The 20,139-nt window shown below is 39.7% G+C and overlaps 1 protein-coding gene across 2 annotated transcripts in view; it reads left to right on the forward strand.

Annotated features, from left to right (window-relative positions):
- Positions 1-16,749: 16,749 nt before the first annotated feature.
- The window catches only part of klf7a (Kruppel like factor 7a), a gene marked incomplete at its 3' end in the record, with an annotated part of 29,047 nt that continues 25,657 nt past the window's right edge, over positions 16,750-20,139 (forward strand). Inside the window, exon 1 of one of the 2 annotated variants that reach the window (XM_079463461.1) lies at positions 16,750-16,982. In XM_079463461.1, coding sequence (XP_079319587.1) covers positions 16,794-16,982 — 189 coding nt within the window. In that variant the 5' untranslated portion in view covers positions 16,750-16,793. The remainder of the gene's footprint in view (positions 16,983-20,139) is intronic. The other variant, XM_079463462.1, reaches the window with a different exon arrangement.

Below are 20,139 nucleotides of genomic sequence, written 5' to 3' on the forward strand. Positions count from 1 at the left end.
ATCTGACAGGAGACATGTCTTGACCAAATACGTCTTGAAGATGTAAATAAACATCTCTGAGATGTGTACATGTAAATAATGACTAAATCTTAAATGAGGTGAAATAATAGGGCTGTAACAATATCAAAATCTCACTGTGCGATAATACCTCGGTATAACGTCCACGGTGCAGTATTTGAAATGGCAAATGATGACTTGGAATCGTGCTGTAAGCATCCTATTTTCTTTATCCTCTAATCATAACTGTTGCTTAAAGGCGTGAGTTATAGTATGAGATGGGTCAAATGACCTAAAAAAATCTAATAAAATAACTGCACCAGATGGACCTTGCCAAAGGTAACATCTATTCTTTTTCTTACGTTCTCCATGTTAGGCTTTCATCCTCCACTGCCTTCCAATTAAGTAAACACATGCCGCGATGGGGTCGAGCTGACTGAAAGTTTGTCAGTATGCCTCCGGCCAAGGCTATATCCCAATTTGCATAACATCCACTTAAATATTGTGCGAGATTAGAACACCCCAAATCAAAGTTGGTTCGAAAACTATAATCCCAAAGGTGTCCAGATGGTGTACTATTTCTGGTGGACTGGAAATGCGAATAGTTTTTAGGCTAATCCGTGGAAAATAGAAAATTACGTTTTTGTCATTTACGCCACACGAAAATTCTGTCACAATTGACTCACTCTCAAATTGTCATGAATATGTATTCGGTACTTCGTTATGATAAACACAAAGAGAGATATTTGAAACAAGGTGCGACTCACCAAATTTCCATTGTAGTCAATTAAACACAAAAGAAGATATTTTGAAAAATGTAGGAAAGCAAACAGTTCTGTGGCACTTTCGACTACCATTGCAAGATTTTACTATGGCTGTCAGTGAAGTCCCAGGAATCTCAGTTGCTAACATTCTTCCAAATATCTTTCTTTGTGTTCACCAGAACAAGGAAATGTAAACAGATCTGGACCAACTTGGGAGGGAGTAATTCATGACAGAATTTTCATTTTTGGTTGGAGTATCACTTTAAAATGCATTATTAAATATTAAAGGCAGAATTCTGCCCAAAATGAAAAATCTTTCATCATTTACTCAACCTTGTGTCATTTCAAACCTTTCTTCTGCAGAACACGAAAGAAGATATTTAGATTTTGCTGTTGGTAACCACACTCTTAAATAAAGGTGCTTAAAAGGTTCTTCCCAGCGATGCCATAGAAGAACCATTCAAGGTTCATTAAAGAAATATATATTTTTCTTATAAACAATAGTTTTTGCTTACTTCACATCAATTTGCCAACTCTGAGTGAAAAACAAATGACTTCCAGTCTCGATCTGTCACCACACAATGACTTCCATTCAGTGCGAACTCCAGTTCAGTCAAGCGTATTGTGAACAGTTGAAGCCCATTCCTTACCATTCTCTCATTGGCTGAACAAAGCAAGTTGTGTATCGCTGAAAATGCACAAGCACACAAACAAATGCTGAGTTAAAGGAGTCTGAAGGAATTAGCAAGGTACTCGCTCTCAGCCCACAGCAGAAACGGACAGCCGGGCGTACGGGGCGATAGCTGCGTGTGTGTTTTGTACGTGTGCGTCCTTAACTGGCGTTAGTGTTGCGAGCTCCCGCAGGCGAAGAAAAACCCTCACGCTCTCGATTTCTCACAGCACAGGCCCCGAGAGCAGCAATACGGAGTTGAAAAGACAGATATTAATTACTCCAGCTTTAAACCCGCTCCCCATTGGTCCGAGTAGAAATAATCACCCCTATTGCCGAACGCTTACCCAGCAGCCGTCGGTAGGCGATGCAATCATAAGACCCTCACGAGGTCCCGCTCCATCTCTGCTAGAGGGAATAGATACACATGACAGCCATTGATACATTTTAGTTTTTCAATTTAACGTGTTCAACAACGATAGCTGTGAGATAGGGAGTGAATTACGTTTTTTCTTTAATTTTGTCAAACTTGATAGGTCTACGACCGAAGCCAAAGCAATGCAATTACATCCTGACAATGAGCAACAAAAACTCTCCTGGCTGATTTAAAAGAATATGGTATTGACTTTTGACATCCGTAACAACTTCATTTCACGCCGTCGTATTGTTTGGATCTGATTGACGCTTCATGCTAAACAAAACAAGTGCTTTTGTAATAGCATCAGTGTATTGCCATGGCGGTATCGTGGAGGTAATTGTTTGAAAATCAGCGTCTGATGAAATGTTAAATTAATCAGCCAAATCTGGGGCAATTGAGAAAAATGGTAGCTTGAAGGCACTTCATCTATTACTAAAATCAGATTCAAGCACTTAAACAAAACAGTTCTGTTAAATGCAAAACATTAGCAGGACCTGCTGTGTGCTCATAACATTGGATCATGATGACAAATGAGACATGATAATGTCTTTTAGAGCAGCACAGATGCATGCAACATTACTCTGAAGACTATTTTAAAGGAATTACATCCCTCTGATATACAGAAATACGCTTTATGTTATAAAAACATGTTATATTGCGATTAAGTAACTTCTCTGTCTAGAACATAAAATGAAGCTATCTTCGTGTACTCCTCTTGACGTTGGTTGAAGCGAAATGACTTCAAATTGACAATTTACCTGGAAAATCAGTCGTGGCAGTTGGCCAAAAAGGCAGTTCGTGGCGTAGGCAGATAATCTTTTCATAACAAAACATACTAATGAGATCATATGTAATATAAATTCACGCTAATGAGCCACCTTGTAAAATAGGTATGAACCCACTGGAGTCTTTTTTTAAATGGATGTACAGTATGTATTGTTTGGAGCTTCGAGAACGGGATGAACGGGAGTAAATTGAGGGGTCAATTTAATTTGGGGGTAAATGTTCCTTAAAAAACTGGTTTTGGTTACAAGAAATGTGACAAATTGCAGCTTTAATATCGCAATGAAAGGTGACATCAAAAGATCTCAGCTGGTTTGACTAGAGGCAAATTGTTTGGTTGGCAAAACTATTTAAACACCAGTTAAACCAGAAGAAACCAGCAACCCAGGTAAAAAAGAATGCAGTCAAATACACTTGAATTACACTATGTACACTTTACCAAAGTATACTTAAGGCGCTCCATTGTCACACATTACATTTGTACTTAAAGGGGCGGTTTTCCGGAGAGGGATCATCTTAAACCAGGACTAGGCCTTAGTTAAATTAGGTCGTTTTTAAAAACATACTTTACAAAAAAACGCAACTTAAAACAAAACAATCGCACTGATATATTTTAAGGTGTAGTTGTTGTCGATCAAGACACCTTTAACATTTAAATGAGTCTGGTACTAGGCTCAGCCTCTGTCTGGGAATCCGCCCCAAATACGATATTAAAATAAAGTCTTGAAAACGTCTCACCATGAAGCTTAAGAAGATCTATGTGTACTCAATTGTGCTATTGTATCTTTAAAAGTACAATTTTAGTGTGTGAAAATAGAGCATTTCAATACATTTAAGTGCATTAAAGTGCATTAAGTGCATAGGTATTTTAGTGCACTTATTGGAGCTGGGAAAGCACCTTTCGTTGTGGTTGTTGTTCAGCAGTGTAAATAGTTTGATTTGTTTGCGTCCAGTATAGACACTGTTGTCATGTGCTTTACAGTTCTTAATACTCAATTCTTTCAATGCTTTTACTCATTATCTTTCATCCTCTGTCCTGTTTGCGTTCTCTATTTTAAGAACTAAACAGTCACAAGATGCTGTGTTCAGTCTGACCCAGTCCGACCCTGTAGCGTGAAACTCTCTTTGGATGTATTCTTTAAACGCTGTGAAAGATTACAGAAAACCTTGAAATGGTTTGCATTGGACACACAGTTGAAGCGGGGGTTTTTTACACTTTCGTAACAATCATAGTTATAGCACTTTGATTTTGTGCTGACATTTTTCAAACCTAAAAATAAACTGTACCGACCTTCTTGAAGCTGCCATCTTAAAGTGTTGCCTCTCTATCGCCATCTCTGTTCAAAACATAAAATTGCAGGTTACTTACATGCTTATCTGTCAAACGTGGAGCACTGATTTATTTGATGTATTTGCTCAATAACTTCATTGTTTACCAAAAAAGTTTTAATGTTAAATCGGACAATTCACTAAGATGTGACCTTAAACTGCATCTGTTCGCTATTCTTGAGGTCAAAGGCCGCTGGTGTGGTTTGTCCAGGGTTTGCTGAGGGCATCAGCCATCAGTCAAAGGTCCTGGCTGAGATTAGCAGCCTTTCATAACGCATTTAGTGAAGAGACTTTCCAGGGGGAATATGTCCATCTTTGATATAATCTACTTTAAGATGTTTCGTTCCCGGTCAGGCAATCTGGCTGAAACTCCGACAGCCAGGCCAGCACACGAACCCATACACAGCGCTCCCCGGCTTAGCGTAATATCACCCACTCCCATAACCGCCTGGTTTGCTGGCTCCCTGTGATGTTACCATTGGGGCCCATTGCTGTGTGATCAAAGCAAGGTTTTGACAACCTCTCCGGCAAATCGCACGCACCCGTGGAGTGCAACAGAGAGCGTGGTATGAAAAATTTGCATCCACTAAACGAGCGGCTTGCACTACTGGGTCTCAGCTGGTCCCTTGGCAATATCCGAGTCCATTTGAGCACCGGGTTTATTAATTGTCCCAAGCTTTCTTCCGTTACGTTCGCCGCCACGCATCAGATCGACGCATTTGCACGGTTGGTCTGGGGGAGCGGTCAGGCTGTGTCCTGGACAACAGCTGCAGTGGATCTGTCAAGACTATTGATACTTTGATCATGTGGTTTTATTGACTTATTGAGGTCATTGTTTTGCTCTCACAGCCTTTTTTTGCATTCCTTTATGAATACATTATTGCAATTAAGTGCTATTTAACATGTACCATGACTGTAAATATGATTTCCACTAAGGAAAAAGCATCTCATATGAGATTTTGTTGAAGGGAAAGCTCCCCCCGAAATTGTCATTCTGTCATAATCTTGTCGTTTCAAATATGTATGACTTTCTATCTTCTGCACAACACAAAAGAAGACATTGTGAAGAATTTATAGAGTTGTTCGGCTACAAACGTTTTTCAAAATACCTTCTTTTGTATTCTGCAGAAGAAAAAGTCGAACAGGTTTGGATGGACACATTTTTGGTGAAGCTTTAACTTTTCTTATTCTAGTGTTATTCGAGTTCAATACAATCCATCTATCCACAATAACAGCCATGTAAAGTTTCATTACCATTGTCATCGCCCATCAAATATGACATATATTTGTTTCATGCCCGCAAAACACTCGCCTCTCCGGATGGGGGCATAAATAAATTAACCCCCCCTCCCTCCACCCAGCTGTGAGCGAAGCTGTGAGCAGTCAGCCGGCTTCAAAAGCTCCAATAAGGAAAGTGGTGTCCCACTCTTTTTGCCTATTAATGGAATCTCTCCACCTCCAAGGCCAGCTCAATAGAACACGCACACACAATCGGTCCGCCCCGTCATTAGCCTCTATGGCCTAAGATAAACAGCACGCTTCGCCTCGGCCCATTACTCCCTGTCTAGTGCAGTGTCAGGCCCTAATGAACTCTGTCTCATGGGCCCCCTGATGCACATACAGCCAAGAAAGGTTATGAGCCCACCCAGCCAAAATTGGCCTTATGAAGGCACGTAATTACAGCGTCCCCGTAAAGCACTACTGCTCTATCAATACTACATGAGCTCGTGGGGGAAGGTACGGGCCCCGTGACAGAGATGATATGGGCCCCGGGGCGGCAAGAACTGTGGCGCTCCCATCAGTGAAAAGGGAACGGTACCAAACGAGGGTGAAAGAGTACACGGTGTGAAAAGCTCGTACGGTGCTTTTGACAGCTATCTGGAGATTCCGGTAGACCACGGATGGGTAAAGATGATTGACTGCCCTGCTGGAAGAAATACGCGCTAGACCAGTAAATTGGTCTTGGTCGGACTTGGAGACCATCTCAACCTACCATAGGTTTAAAGTGTGTTTAGAGCACTTACCGAATATTCATTTTTAAACACCCATGCAGACAGGACATATGGAAGCGGATGCTGCGGTCCAGCTGTGCCGTTTCTGTCGGCTGATTGGATGCGAGATGATCCCTGATGAACTCTCAGGATGGGTCTAATTACTACAAATGAGCAGAACAATGTCTTCCTAGCGTGAATAGAGATTCCTGGTGAGCCGGCTGGTCGAGCTATGTGATTTTGCTCATTCCAACCCCGTCTGCATAAAATCGTCTGTCGTGATGGAAGTCTTATAGTTAGGAATCTAACACAATAGCTGCGGGCCAGATGAAGAACGCTGAAGTTCTGCCATGAACCATTTCCTTCCTAATCACCATTTCGCCCTTCGCACTTACTGTAGGCTACCACGGTAGGAGGCTTCCTGCAGAACAACTGTAAACTTAATCGGAAAAATACACTCTTTTAATTTTAAAGAAGTGTTATGAGTTAAATACAGATCCCGCTCTATTTACAACATCTGTTGTATGATATCATTTAACGCGGAGAATGATTTCGAATCGTTCCTCGGCGTGCAAAGGAAGCAAACAAAGAAAATATGCATTTACAGTAATGGACTTATAATGGAGTCTGTGGGGCAAGGCATTCTGGGTGGCTTGAAATCTGGTGCGTATTCTTGCAGTTAAATGAAAAATAATAACTGACTAATTAAAAAAGGAAAATTATTCTATTATGTACTGTTATTGTATATCGTTTACAAGTGTACAGTGTAAAACCCAGAAACCTGAATAATGTATATCCAGTGTAAAGTCAACACAATGTCATAGCAATACATAACTAATTGATAAAGTGGCTAATTTGTATGAGTTAGAAATGGTTAGGTTTTTATTGTTCTTTTCACATAACTACATTTTCGTAATACTCAGATCGATCTAATTCATTAAATTGCCCCCTCGTAACATAGTTACGTATTTCTGTAAGATCAAGCTGGGTGTGTATGAACAGTGTGAATCTTAAAACAAGATATCTCAGGGTTATAGAGAGATGATGTCATCATGTATGTCAACCCGGGCGGGGAGTTACACCGGACGCAACCGGTGACATGACAACCTGCTTGTTCTTAATGGTCGTCACGCCGGTCGCGTTCGCTGTAGACGCGGTGTTAGCGCCGCACAGGTTACCTTGACTGAAAGCCAATTAATCTACATCCACGTTTTTGGAGTTCTGTGAGATTTGTATGCACGCTGATGTGTAAGAAGGATGTAGTCGCTTTTGGCAACTTGTTAGCAACCGCCATTTTGACATTTACATTTAGTCATTTAGCAGACGCTTTTATCCCAAGCGACTTAAATGAGGTAAACAGGGGACAGCATAAGGACAACAAAAAGCAGGTCTCTTATAGCCTACCACACTATACAAGCTAAGACTTTTTTCTTTTTTTAAGGATAGAAAGAGTAGAAAAGAGAAAGAAGTCAGAACTAATCGGTCCGGTGCTGACGGAAGAGATGTGCTTCAGCCGATTCTTAAAGATGGTACAGGATCTGCCCATCTTGTAGCAGCGGGTGGAACAGATCCAAAGAAAGTGCGTGAGAATGTTTTTTTCCCTTTTTGGGATGGCACTACAAGTTTTTAAGACACAATAAACTTTTAAAAAAATCACGAGCGTGTTATAACCGGTGTGTTTTATGTCATAAAATAAAACATGAATATATTTAGAGGTTTTGTTAAATGCAACTCGCTTCAGTGTTTGCATGCAAAAATCCATCATCCCTGAGGTACTCATGCGTGATAAGCCTTTAAAACATGTCACTTATTAGAGATCATACAATGCACTACCGGAAATGTATGCACTAAAAAAAGCTGTACCTTGATGACTGGTTCATAAAAAACCCTTTGTATCAGCAGAACTTAGCAGATAGCCACAGGTCCCCTATAAAAATATTCCTAGACTAATTTTAAGCTTTTAAAGGAATCAATACAGGTAGCCTTTGTTTTTAACAGCGCAAGCAGAACGTTTATATGAGGGGAGGAATTACAGCTCTGTTTGATGGCTGGAGAGAAACACTTCCTCTGTTTTCTTGCACTGTCATCTACTGCCATGATTTTCTGTCTGTTAAAATGTAGCTGGAGACAGTTCTGTCCATTCACAGCTATATTGCGGTTTCAATCAAAAGAGTTCCATGACAAAGTCATCTCGCGCTCTCTCATTTCTAGAGGTCATGGATTCTGAAGCTCTTCTGCGTCCCAAAAGGATTACATCCATGTTCACCGGCACGATTCTCTCTAATCTGAAATCTTAATAGAATTCCATGGCTGAGACAGTCTAGGAACTGAGCAGCTTCAAGAGGTTATCTGGTTAACTGGAGGATATACTTGAGAGATTTAGCTAAATAAAATGGGCTTTTACAGGCGATCGGATGTGAAACACCCGTTTGGTACATGCTTTGCTCAAGTGTCGACGATATAAATAAAAAAAGTCACATACACAAGTGTGTTAAGCAAAGTCGCAAGCACAATGTGTTTCCCTTTAAGAAACGTCTTGCGTTGTACTGTTTGTGTCTCAATTCACACAATTCCAGGAACCATGTTACGCTGAAGACACGTGAAGGTCAGGAGACCGAGATCACACACGAAACATGTGACCTCAACGCTCCGCGGAGTCGGTCAACAGCTAAATAGAAAGACCATTCTAGCTCCAACATTAAAATCAGCATCTGAATTGAAATAATGTAACGTTAAGCAAATATTGAATTTAGAATTGCTCATGTCATTATTAAATGTATCTAAAATAAGTATTTTACTTATCAACTGTGTCTTGATATAGCAAGGTACGCCTGAAGACAAAATGAAGAGCTTAAACTAAAGCGTAGCTTTGTAGACCTCGGTTTGGAAAGTCACGATTTCCAACGAAGCTTGAGGTTAGAGACATAATTAAAGAAAGAAGTTATTTCACGAAATCATTTCGCTCATAGCATGGACTGCTGGGGCATGTTGTGTATCGATTAGAGAAACCTGTTATCAGTAGTCCCACTTGAACTGAGGTATCTGAGCGCTCGGGATAAAGCCTGTCTGGAGTCGAGAAGGGTGGACGTGGTCTGAGCTGCTGGATAGAAGGATGAACCGACCATTTTTCTCTTTTTGGTGGCGTGTAGACTTCTGTCAGCGATGTGAGGGATTGTAGCACAGTTGCACTTTTAACAAGCAATGTTGTAGTTTGTTTTATCTGTGTCTACGCATTTTATTGTTTGTTTTAATAATGACATATTAAAATGATAGATCACCCAAAATCTAAAATGATGTTATCATTTATTCACCCTGTGTAGTTCAAACCCTGTATATGACAGAAAAGAAGATATTTTGAGAAATGTCTCAGTGGTTTTGTGTCGATACAATGAAAGTCAATGGGGTCAAGTGTTGTTTGGACACAAGCATTCCTCCGAATCTTCGTTTGTGTTCTGCAGAGAAGAAGAAAGTCATTCATGTTTGGAATGAAATGAATGTGCGTAAATTATGAAAGAATTACATTTTTTGGTAAAGTGTGGCCTCTAGTTTACATTTACATTTAGCAGACGCTTTTATCCAAAGCGACTTACAAAGAGTACTTACTACTAGAAGGTGTTTAATTGGGTCTAGAGGCGCCTCTCAAAACAAAAAAATTATTTATATAGAAAAATGCATGTTTGATTCATAAAAATCATCAGCTATACATCATTTAAATATTTAGATATAATTTTCATAACTCACACACTGTAAAAATGAACTTTCCGCTAAAGATTATTGTCTTGTATTAGTAAAAGTATTAAAAAAATATCAAGTTGCATTTACATGACAATGGAAGTGACCCAAGATATATACTCTTTTTTTAATATGAGGAATTATGAGTTAAGTAATAAGTAGTTTATTTTTTTAACCAAGCAAGGAATCTGGCAAAAATCATCTTTAATTTGGTTTTAGTTTACCTAATTCAAGATAATTCTTTCACCTGTTTTTTCTCTTTAGTATCTTGATTCAAGAATTTGTTGATATTTTTACAGAAAAAAAAGACAGAAATGCATTTTTGCAGTGAAAACATTTTTCCTATAGCCAAAACACCATTCATTATAAGTATTTACATTTTACATGTATATATTCTATCCAAAGCGAGACGGCATTTATCATTTTGTATATAAAGGTAAAAAAACGGTGTTTACAGAACTTCAAATACAAAGTGCTGTCATTTCAAAAATCTTTTCATCCAAGTGTATTTTTTATATCGAACTGCGGTTTCATTCTAGTGAAGACTGTAAAAACAATCTTTAAGTGGACTTCGGTTACCAAATTTTATTTCTGAGAGATTTTTACCTTTTCAGATGGTGAGATGAATGTGCTTTGTGTACACAATAAAGCTACTTAAAATGGCATATGTCACTCTTCAGTTGATAAATGATTTGTGTAAAGATACCGCCTCCCCCTTCACACACACACAGTGAATGTCATTACCTGACAGCTGCTACGCTGTGACCGTTGCCATGGTTTCCTGGTGAATGGCTCAAATCTGTGACCTCTGACTTCTCTTTTGTACTCCGTCACCATGCAAACACCACACACACAGCCACAAGATCTGTTCGCCCTCCATCTAAACACATACTTTTTAATTAATCTCTACGTTATGTCAATATTATTCGGCACAAGGCTTGAGCTATAATTTCCTACTTTTATTTCAAAAACATCATAGCACTTATAAATGCTAACAAAAGACTGAATTACAGTGAGCTCTGATCAATGGAGATTTGTCTTTATGTGGATTTTCACTAGGCTATGCTTTTATAGCTCTAAAGACTCTTTTAGAGTCTTTGTAAAGTCGTTTAGCAAAAAGCGATAACGCAAAGATCCAAAGCAAGACTACGTCAATGAAAATGACGCTCGCCAGTGAAAATGTCTTTGGTCGTTATGCAAACAGCATACATTATCACAGAAATCACAGGCAAAGTGATCATAAAACCGCATGTGAATATGTTTATTTGCTTCCAAAACAAGGTTTTATTGCTCTGAGCTGCTCTCCTATAGCTCAGGAGATGTAATGGAGATATATATTTTTTGATGTTCCTCCAAACACTTTTCAGAATTACTTTAGAGATTTTAAATATGAAATTAATGTGGTTATCCTGAGGGGCCATTAACACAGAATGCATCTAAAAACGCAAGACGCAGCGCTTAGGAATGGTTGCGCAGCGTAGAAGGCGAGGGTCTCGAGACGCCTTTTTGGTAATAGTACACAGAAGCTCGCAACGCTCGCCCCGCCTCCAAATTCTTCTGATTGGTCCACTGCTTTGGAACCGACATTGATGAGCGGCGCTGCATGTAAAAGTTGAAATTCATTGGCGCTGCAAGAGACGCGAACATAACGGTGATGCATGTCCGTAAAAAGTGTGTTTACATAGAAAAACTATGGAAAAGTTGCGCATTGGAATCGGAAAAACGCGCTCTGTGTGAATAACCCCAACTGAGACAAAGGTATGTCAGATCTGAACAAATCAAAGTCCGCAGTCACAAGTCAGTGTGTTCTGACACTTTAGAGGAGACAGAAGTTAGATTACTTAAAAGGATTTCTCACTTTGTCCTCCGTTCAATCACATAGAAGTCTAGGAGACACAATTGATAAACTAAGGAGCAATCGTTCGTGCTTTCTCTGTCCCTCAGGTGTAACCCAAACAATCGAACCTTCATTCGCTCCTGCGGAATCGCTCTAATTACCTGACCTGTATTCATGAAACGACATCTACAAATCCAGAGTCTCCTGGGCCCATTACTAAAAACCACGCAGAGCAACACAAGGCAAGCGTGATTATCAACATTCTCCACAGAGGCTGCATTTGCATCCCCGTAACCTTTCAAAGGACGGCAGGCAGGTCGGAGAAAATTTCCTGCCTGCCATTCTCTCCTATTTAATTGGCTTGAGAGGTTCTGCCCTTTGTGGCCGTATCTGAAATTCCTCTTGTTTGCTTTCTGCTGTTTATTCCCCGCGTTTTGGCGTGAGATGCACCAGCGCAGCATTTACAGAAAGAGCGAGCTGAGAGTGCATATTGTAGCCCCAGGTTTGCAACGGGCACCTGGACGGTGAGTCGACTGTAATGACATTTACATTTACACTTCTTCCTTTGAGTCACTGATTGAAAATAATAATAAGAATGCTATAAATTTTTATTCTTAAACATGACCGATGTTGCTCTTGCGCTTACTTTACATTATAAAATGTTTAAAACATAAAATTGCAGGTTGATTTACTTATCTTTACGTGGGTTGAAGTCAAATGGTGTCAAACCGCCGTGTCCCACGAAATCGTACACGACAGCTTAAATTATAAATCATTATTACAAGCTCACCCATGCGAATTAGGTTAAAGGGATAGTTCACCCAAAAATGAAAATCCTGTCATCATTTTAAACCTTTATGACTTATTTTCTTCTGCAGAACACAAAAGATGATATTTTAAAGAATGTTGGTAACAGAACATCGGCGGTACTTATGGACTTGCCTTGGTTTTGTGTCCATACAATCAAAGTGAATGGGTAGCTTCCGACATTCCTCAAAATATCTTCGTCACAGTTTGTTAGTTTAAATTCTATTTCAGCTTTAATAAAGTTTTCAGACAAACTTGAAATACATACTGTAATGAATACGTTTAATTGCATAAATTATTTTAGATTTTCGTGCCTGGTGCTGTGGCACCACATGAAACACAAACATGCAGTTTGCTGCCATTAGCCTTTTCATGGTGGTGTGGTAGCTGGCATCTTCTCCATTATTAATGCCGTAATACCGCTAACTGTCAGTAAATGGCTATGTCAGCAGTGAAACGAAATGGAGGGGAGTGGAGATTAATGTATTCTACTGTACCTCGCCGTGGCTATGGACACATTACGGCCTTTACCATAAACTCGGGCTAAAATGACTGTACTTATTGTAAAGATAAGTCAGATGGCAGGTTTTCCCAAGCAATGCGGTGACGGTAATTGGCTCTTAGGTTGAAATATCCTTTAAAGTCAAAGCAACGCTTTATTAATATTAATGCGAAACCAACTGCAGTTTTGGTCTATCAAAAAAGGAAACACATGCATTGATGTGCAGTGTGCCTTTAAGGCTAAAAGCTGAATTTATGTGAGGGCAGTTTGAGTTCGCTTTTTATTACTTGGTATATAAATCACAAATCAAGTCGGATTTGATGTAAAAAATATTCTGAGGGGTGCTTGGGCATGCAAAAGTCGGCAGGTGGTTGCCAGGGTCTTGCTATGCAGTTTCTATGGTGGTGTGGGTGCTACGACGTAGTTGTGTTTTGTTTGCTAAAATCGTAAGTCTCATCAAACAAACACAAAGGGCAGGACTTATCTATATATTTAATCACCAAAGCTGTTATATAATATTAAAAAACCATAGCGCTACAAAGGCATTGAAAAGTATGCAGTATTTGTGATGTCAGCCGAAATAGAAAGTCATTAATATACGTAATAATAAATATTAAAAGGTCACATTGAGTTTAATAGTCAGAGGTTTATAAAAATCTCAAACCCTAAGTTATATAATAGTAATAGTGATACTTGCCTTAGGAAGCGCCACTAAATATAATTTATAGGCGTCTATGGTTGTGCTATAGATTAAAGGGTATGGCAAACACATTTGGTGTTTGTGTGTGTAAGCTGGATACAGGAGAGAGAGAGAAGGAGAATGTGTCAAATGGATAAATGTCAGTGGGCGCTTCATCGACAGAAGGCCCTCCCCTCCCTGTTGAAATGCCATGTGTAAATCGTAGTTCCAGGGCCGACAGCCAGCCTCCCCGAGCAGAATAATGAGATTACAGCACTCGCTGCCACTGTGGACGCATCGGGGTGGGCCGGCGAGGCGCACATAAACCTGGCTTACACAAAGACGGCAAACAGCTACATTTCACAGGAAAAAGTAAGCTTTACACTGAAGCAGATTACAATTACCTCTCTTTCACACTCTCCGACTCTCTCCCGCCCGGTCTGTCGCTTTAAAAGGCTTATTATCACTCCAGTCTATCTCGATCAAAACAATGTCTTCAAACCTCTCTTTCCGGACCATGCAGTTTACATGAACATCTAATGAAGCAGAGGTTTTGATAACCGGGGAGAGAAATGTCCTTTATAAACATTAATGAGAATAAAATGTTTTGAGGTTATTATTGCTAAACAATTTTATAAATTAATATTTTACATATATCAATTACAGATTTATAAACTTGTAAATTTAAAATGCTCTATATTAATATACTGTGCATATCAAATATATCAAATGTCTAAAATACGGTTACTATCTGGAAACTTTTGTCTGCCAAATCAAAGCATTGAACAATCTGGAAGCTTCGAATGTTCTTCCTGCCTGAGCATCGCAACCATAAGACCGTCAACATGCATATGAAGAAGCTCCAATGTAACATCAAAACTCATTAAACCTATAGACCATTTTGAAACACTTTGTAAAACACGGATCAAAATGAACTTCCTGTTTACATAAAGTTACATAAAGTTTAGAACAAAATACAAAAAATCTAACAGAAAGCTTTAAGACTTCATAATATATGTGAAATAAAGATAAATAAAATAAATGGAAGGAAGTTCTTCTGGACCATTGTTTACATCTTCAAAAAGGGTCTTTACAAAAAAAACAATGCTTCACAAGAGGGATCTTTGCAAAACCTAAAATACGCCAAAAAAAATAATGCAGCAGATCGTTCTAAGGACATGTTCTTAATTGTCACATCTTAGCATAACTTTCACACGTGCTTTAATCTCCAGACCTCACTTCTGATGAAGCAATCCTCCCGTCCTCAGGTCCTCTGCTTTAATAGTTGGAAAGAAATCCCAGCCTCAGATAATCTTGGTTGAAATCTGCTGGAGGAGAGCCGGCACACATCTACTCCGTCTCCAGAGTGTTTTTTAAGGTCACTCTTAGGCAGCTTCACCACCGAATTCATGAATTCATTCATACCTCATTCCCTGCATCCACAACGCAGGTACCAGATGAAAAAAATTACATGCTCACCAGAAGCCAAAGCATCAGCTGGTGAACAACATGAATAATTCAAATCAAACTAGCCATTACAACTACAGCCCATTCCGCAATTTTGACGCTGTCTCTTTTTTCCAACCGAAGCGAACAGATTTGGTCAAGATCTTCCTTTCAGAGTCTCTCGCAGTTTATGGGTTCCACTTATCAAATTACATGCATGACACTATAGGTCAGTGATGCTGTGAGGTGCTCAAGCTTATATTTCGTATACGGGCAGGCAGATATGTAGACAGACAGACAGAAAGGTAGATGAGATACAGACAGACAAGCAGACAGAAAGATAGACCGGTAGATGAATATACAGACATAAATCCAAGTAGGGAGACAGTCCGGAAGGCAGATAGGTAGACAGACAGACAGACAGGTAGATGAGAGAAAGACAGATAAACAGAATTCCAAGTAGGGAGACAGACAGGCAGGTAGATAAGCAAATAGACAGATACATGTACATACAGTAGACATAGTGTGTGTATGTATATATATATATAGATAAACAGACATACAGACAGACAAGTATAGAAGTAGACAGACAGGTAGATGAGTATACAGACAGAATAACAGGTAAGGACACAGACAAACAGGTAGATGAGCAGACAGACATATACGTATACATGTACATACAGAGAAACAGACAGAGAAACAGACAGATAGACAGACAGACAGACAGACAGACAGACAGACAGACAGGTAGATGAGTATACAGACAGAATAACAGGTAAGGACACAGACAAACAGGTAGATGAGCAGACAGACATATAAGTATACATGTACATACAAATAAACAGACAGACAGAGAGACAGACAGGTAGATGAGTATACAGACAGACAGGCAGACAGGTAGATGAGTATACAGACAGACAGGCAGACTGGTAGATGAGTATACAGAGAGAATAACAGGTAAGGAGACGGACAAACAGGTAGATAAGCAGACAGACAGGCAGGCAGATGAGCAGACAGACAGACAAGTACGCGTACATGTACATACAGAGAAACATACAGACAGACAGACAGACTTACATTGTAAGTAGTCAGAAAGAAAGACATGTAAGTGAGTAGACAGACAGGAAGAAAAGCAGACAGACAGTCAGATAAGTAGGCACATGTGTAGATATATACTGTATACCGTAGAATAGATAAACAGACAGACAGACAGACAGACAGACAGGTATAAATTGATAGACAGGTAGATTATTTATAGATGAGTTAAATTTAGCTAACATAACAAGAGGAATAGAAAGTGTGGTGTTCGTTTTATGTGTGATAAATCTATATTGTCTATCACTTTAGTTCACTGAACAGACCTCAAAGCACTACGCCGGTCCTCTCTGCCGAACGCTCTCGGTTCAAATGAGACCCAAATGCTGCTCTTCAATTTATATAGCCTTCTAAAAATAGCTGGGTTGTACGTTGTGAGTGACACTTCCTACGAACCAACCAGCGGTCGCGTGTTGCATCGAACCCCTCCCACTACTCGAATTTAGCCCTGCCCTCTAGAAACGGCACCCAAATCGTCGGCCCTTTTTTCCTTATACGGTTACGCACAAAGTTGATTGACAGACAAACACGCCTCCTCGATTCGCGAGCATCCGCAGACGCTGCTTGGGCTCCACACACTGACTGACACAGTAACCCGCGAGCGCCCGGTGCTGCTGCTGCTGCTGCTGCTCACATTTGAAAGAAATTACGCGGAAAACTAAACGAAACGCGGACGCATGGATCTTTCACAGAAGACATTTTAAGAGAGTTAACCGAGACGTTTCGCATCGCGACTGATCTGAATGTTTCAGTCGAACGAGCAGAAGCGAACGCGGATTCCTCGCGCAGAGAATCAAAGTCTCACGAACGCGCCGTATAGCTGCGAAAACATGGATGTTCTGGCCAATTACAGTATTTTTCAAGAACTTCAACTCGTTCACGACACCGGCTACTTCTCTGCGATGCCGTCGCTGGAGGAAAACTGGCAGCAGGTGAACAGCTTTTTCGCAATTTGTTTAAACTTTTTCTATCGCGGGTTTCGCCTGTCAGTGAGCTCGTGCGCGCGCAACTTCCAAAGACGCGCATCAAAAGATGTTTATTGCGTTTTTCCCGCACTTGCAACTCATTTTGCGTGACTCTAGGATCACTACGGCTCGTTTGCATTTAATGTTGTATTGCATTATATACTCTTGTTTCCATGTCTCACTGTAACTTCTGTTCCCCAAGCGCGCTGCAGCCTGACATGCTGGCAAATTAAGATCTGAATAAAACAACCAGAGACTGTTTGAATAATAGATCTACATCTGTCCTATCGATGTTTTTTCAGTCCTCTCGGCGTGGCACAGACTCTCGACTCTACTGCATTATATATAAACGCACGCGCGCTTGATTGAGTTATAATGTGTCCGGAAGTTAAACGCGCGTGACAGGAGTGCACAGCATGCATGTGCATGGAACTGTGTAGAGCTTTACGTTTATTACAATAAACACATTTTCACGAGAATGGCACTTTTTCGTGCACGAGGAAAACGATGGCACGCGGCGCGCAGAGAAAGCATATTGACATCCACATGGCCATCGGTGTGTGCACCGGCGTGCTTTCATGACCGTCTGAGATTTATTAAATCCATTTAGGGAACAGAATCGGTCTGCACCGTGCACATGTGAGTAATGACTGTAGTACGGGACTGCGCCGTCGAGAACGCATGGACGCCCGCATGCTTTGCGCAGAGTTGCGCTCTCCGCAGTGCTGAAGGGGAAACGCATGGTCCGATGGTGCCGGTGCATTGCTTTTCAACGTGCATTGATTTCTTGATTGTTCGGCCATTATTTCTTATGCTATGGGTTGTGAGTGCATTCGTACTCATGCAATCCGTTCTTTTGAGTGGTGCAAAATGCTTGCATGGACTAGTGGGTGCATTGGCACCATGGACTTTTGGTTAGGCTATATGTTCATTATGCCTCAAGCTTTGCGTTTCAATAGGTGACCGTGCGGTATTGGTCATCAGGTTGTACTTTGACACTTTGAAAAGGGGTCAACCAGAATTTAGGGGCCAGTGTTTTTTAGTGAAAAAAATAATGGGACAGGCATGTCCTGCAATGTGACAATCTATACTTTTTCCCAAAAAGATATCGCCTTAACATAAAACACAACCAAACGTAAGATAAACACAATGGTGAAAATAAATTGCGACTAGTTAATCTAACTACACATACCGATAAATCAGTATTTTACGTTAAAATATATATTATTTGTCATCAACCCATAGAACCTTTACTTGCATGTAGAGGAAGCAGCCTTGCTATTGACTTGCAAAGAACTGTATGAATTAGAAATGCTCAAAGACTGACATTTGACCTCAATATAACTCATGTGCCTTAGGTGCTCTATAGTTCTAAGTGAGCCTAAAGGCCAGACTGGAGAATATTGCTGAATTGCTCACAAACCGTGTAATCCCCAGTAAATGGAGAGAAATAGGCCAGAGCAGACTAGGCTTGGATAGGCCCACACAAGATCTGTTATTTTCTAGATATCATCTCATCAGGTATCTGGTTGTGCTCAGAATCCACCGCAGATTAGTGGTTGTGATTGTCTTGATCTCTTGATCTTAAGTGAAAAAAGTGTAGTCAACATATTGAGGCACTGCACTTATATGTGCAGGCTTGTTCAACATATTCGATACTTGATTACATGACAATTTCAAAAATAGTTTAAATGTGGGTTGAATATCCACCTATATAAATCGAGGAAGTATCACACAGTTAAAAAAAGATTGTATAGCCACAAGACACAGAGCATAAGTTTTGTGCCTGAAGCCTTTCCATCAACCATTTTAAGCCCTAGAGCTGACAGAGGATATAAAAAAAATCTCACCTTGAAAAGACTGTCAATGGGATTCACCTAGTCATGTGGAGAAGGACGACTGCAATATTGGAACAGAATGGCGTCCATTCCCATCAAAACCGAATGACCATTCTGGAACACATATGGGATATGGTAACATTAGACTATTCTGGAGCGCTTTAGTATCTATCAAAATAGTATCTATTTTGGGACTTCTGGGAACTTGAAATGTCTTTTGTTCTCTTTGCTTTCAACTTTCAGATATTTTTAGACTATGAAATTCTTGGTATTAAAATCTTGCTTGCAGCTGCAATAACATGTTGTGGGGAGGGATGGGGAAAATAATGCGTTTATGAGATGTTTTAATGCAATAATAAGTAGTAGGAGTGGGTGATATGACCAAAATCTTACATAAGAGTACAGCTAATTGTATAGACGGTTTCATAAGACTCAGGCGCCTGGCCCGAAGTTAACTTCTGGTCGGTTTTTGTTTATCGGTCTGGCTAGTAGCTAATAATATATATATTCATAATTACATTTAATATTAATTAATATATATTAATACATCAATCTAGTATTGTACAATAATTGTATTAAAAAAACAATATGTTGAATTTTATTGTATGTTAATTTGAGTAAATAATCAATATAACTTGTAACTTCGCAATGTAACTTTGTCGCATTTAAGTGTAGCCAAGAATGGTTCTTCTATTGATAACCTAAAATAATACTGGCTAGACATACTTTCATCTTGGAAGAGTTAGCTATGAATTAAAGGATTATATTATCAAATTAAAATATTACACATAAGCTACGAATAAGCTAATGTACACACACACCTGTGACATCACAATGTTTATTTTCCAGTTACATTTCTTTCATGCCAAAATCTCTAGCCTACCTACAGATACTTTCATGCCCCCGAGCCCTAATAAGTAGTTTGTTCTTTATAAGACTAAGAAAAATGTTAATGGTTTCAAGTCAAAAATAGTACTTCCAACAGCAGGAGATTTCAGTCACTATATGATGCTAGTTAATGGTCCTTCCTAGCTGTTCCTGCATGATTTGTCATACAGCAGAGGCAAGGAATTACTAATAAGCGTTAGAATTATGACTTACAAGAGCAAACAGAAAACACCACACATTGCTCCAAGCAGTCTCTACTAGGTTTAATTGATGTGCTAATACTACAATAATAGGCAAGGTTAAGTTTGACTCACTGATTAGGATTCTGAGATTCCCACATCAGGATGCGGTTGTGAAAATGTTTTTGTACTCTGTGTCTTCGCGAGCTCAGATCAACC

Source organism: Barbatula barbatula, assembly GCF_947034865.1.
Source record: "Barbatula barbatula genome assembly, chromosome: 8".
Taxonomy (NCBI): Eukaryota; Metazoa; Chordata; class Actinopteri; order Cypriniformes; family Nemacheilidae; genus Barbatula; species Barbatula barbatula.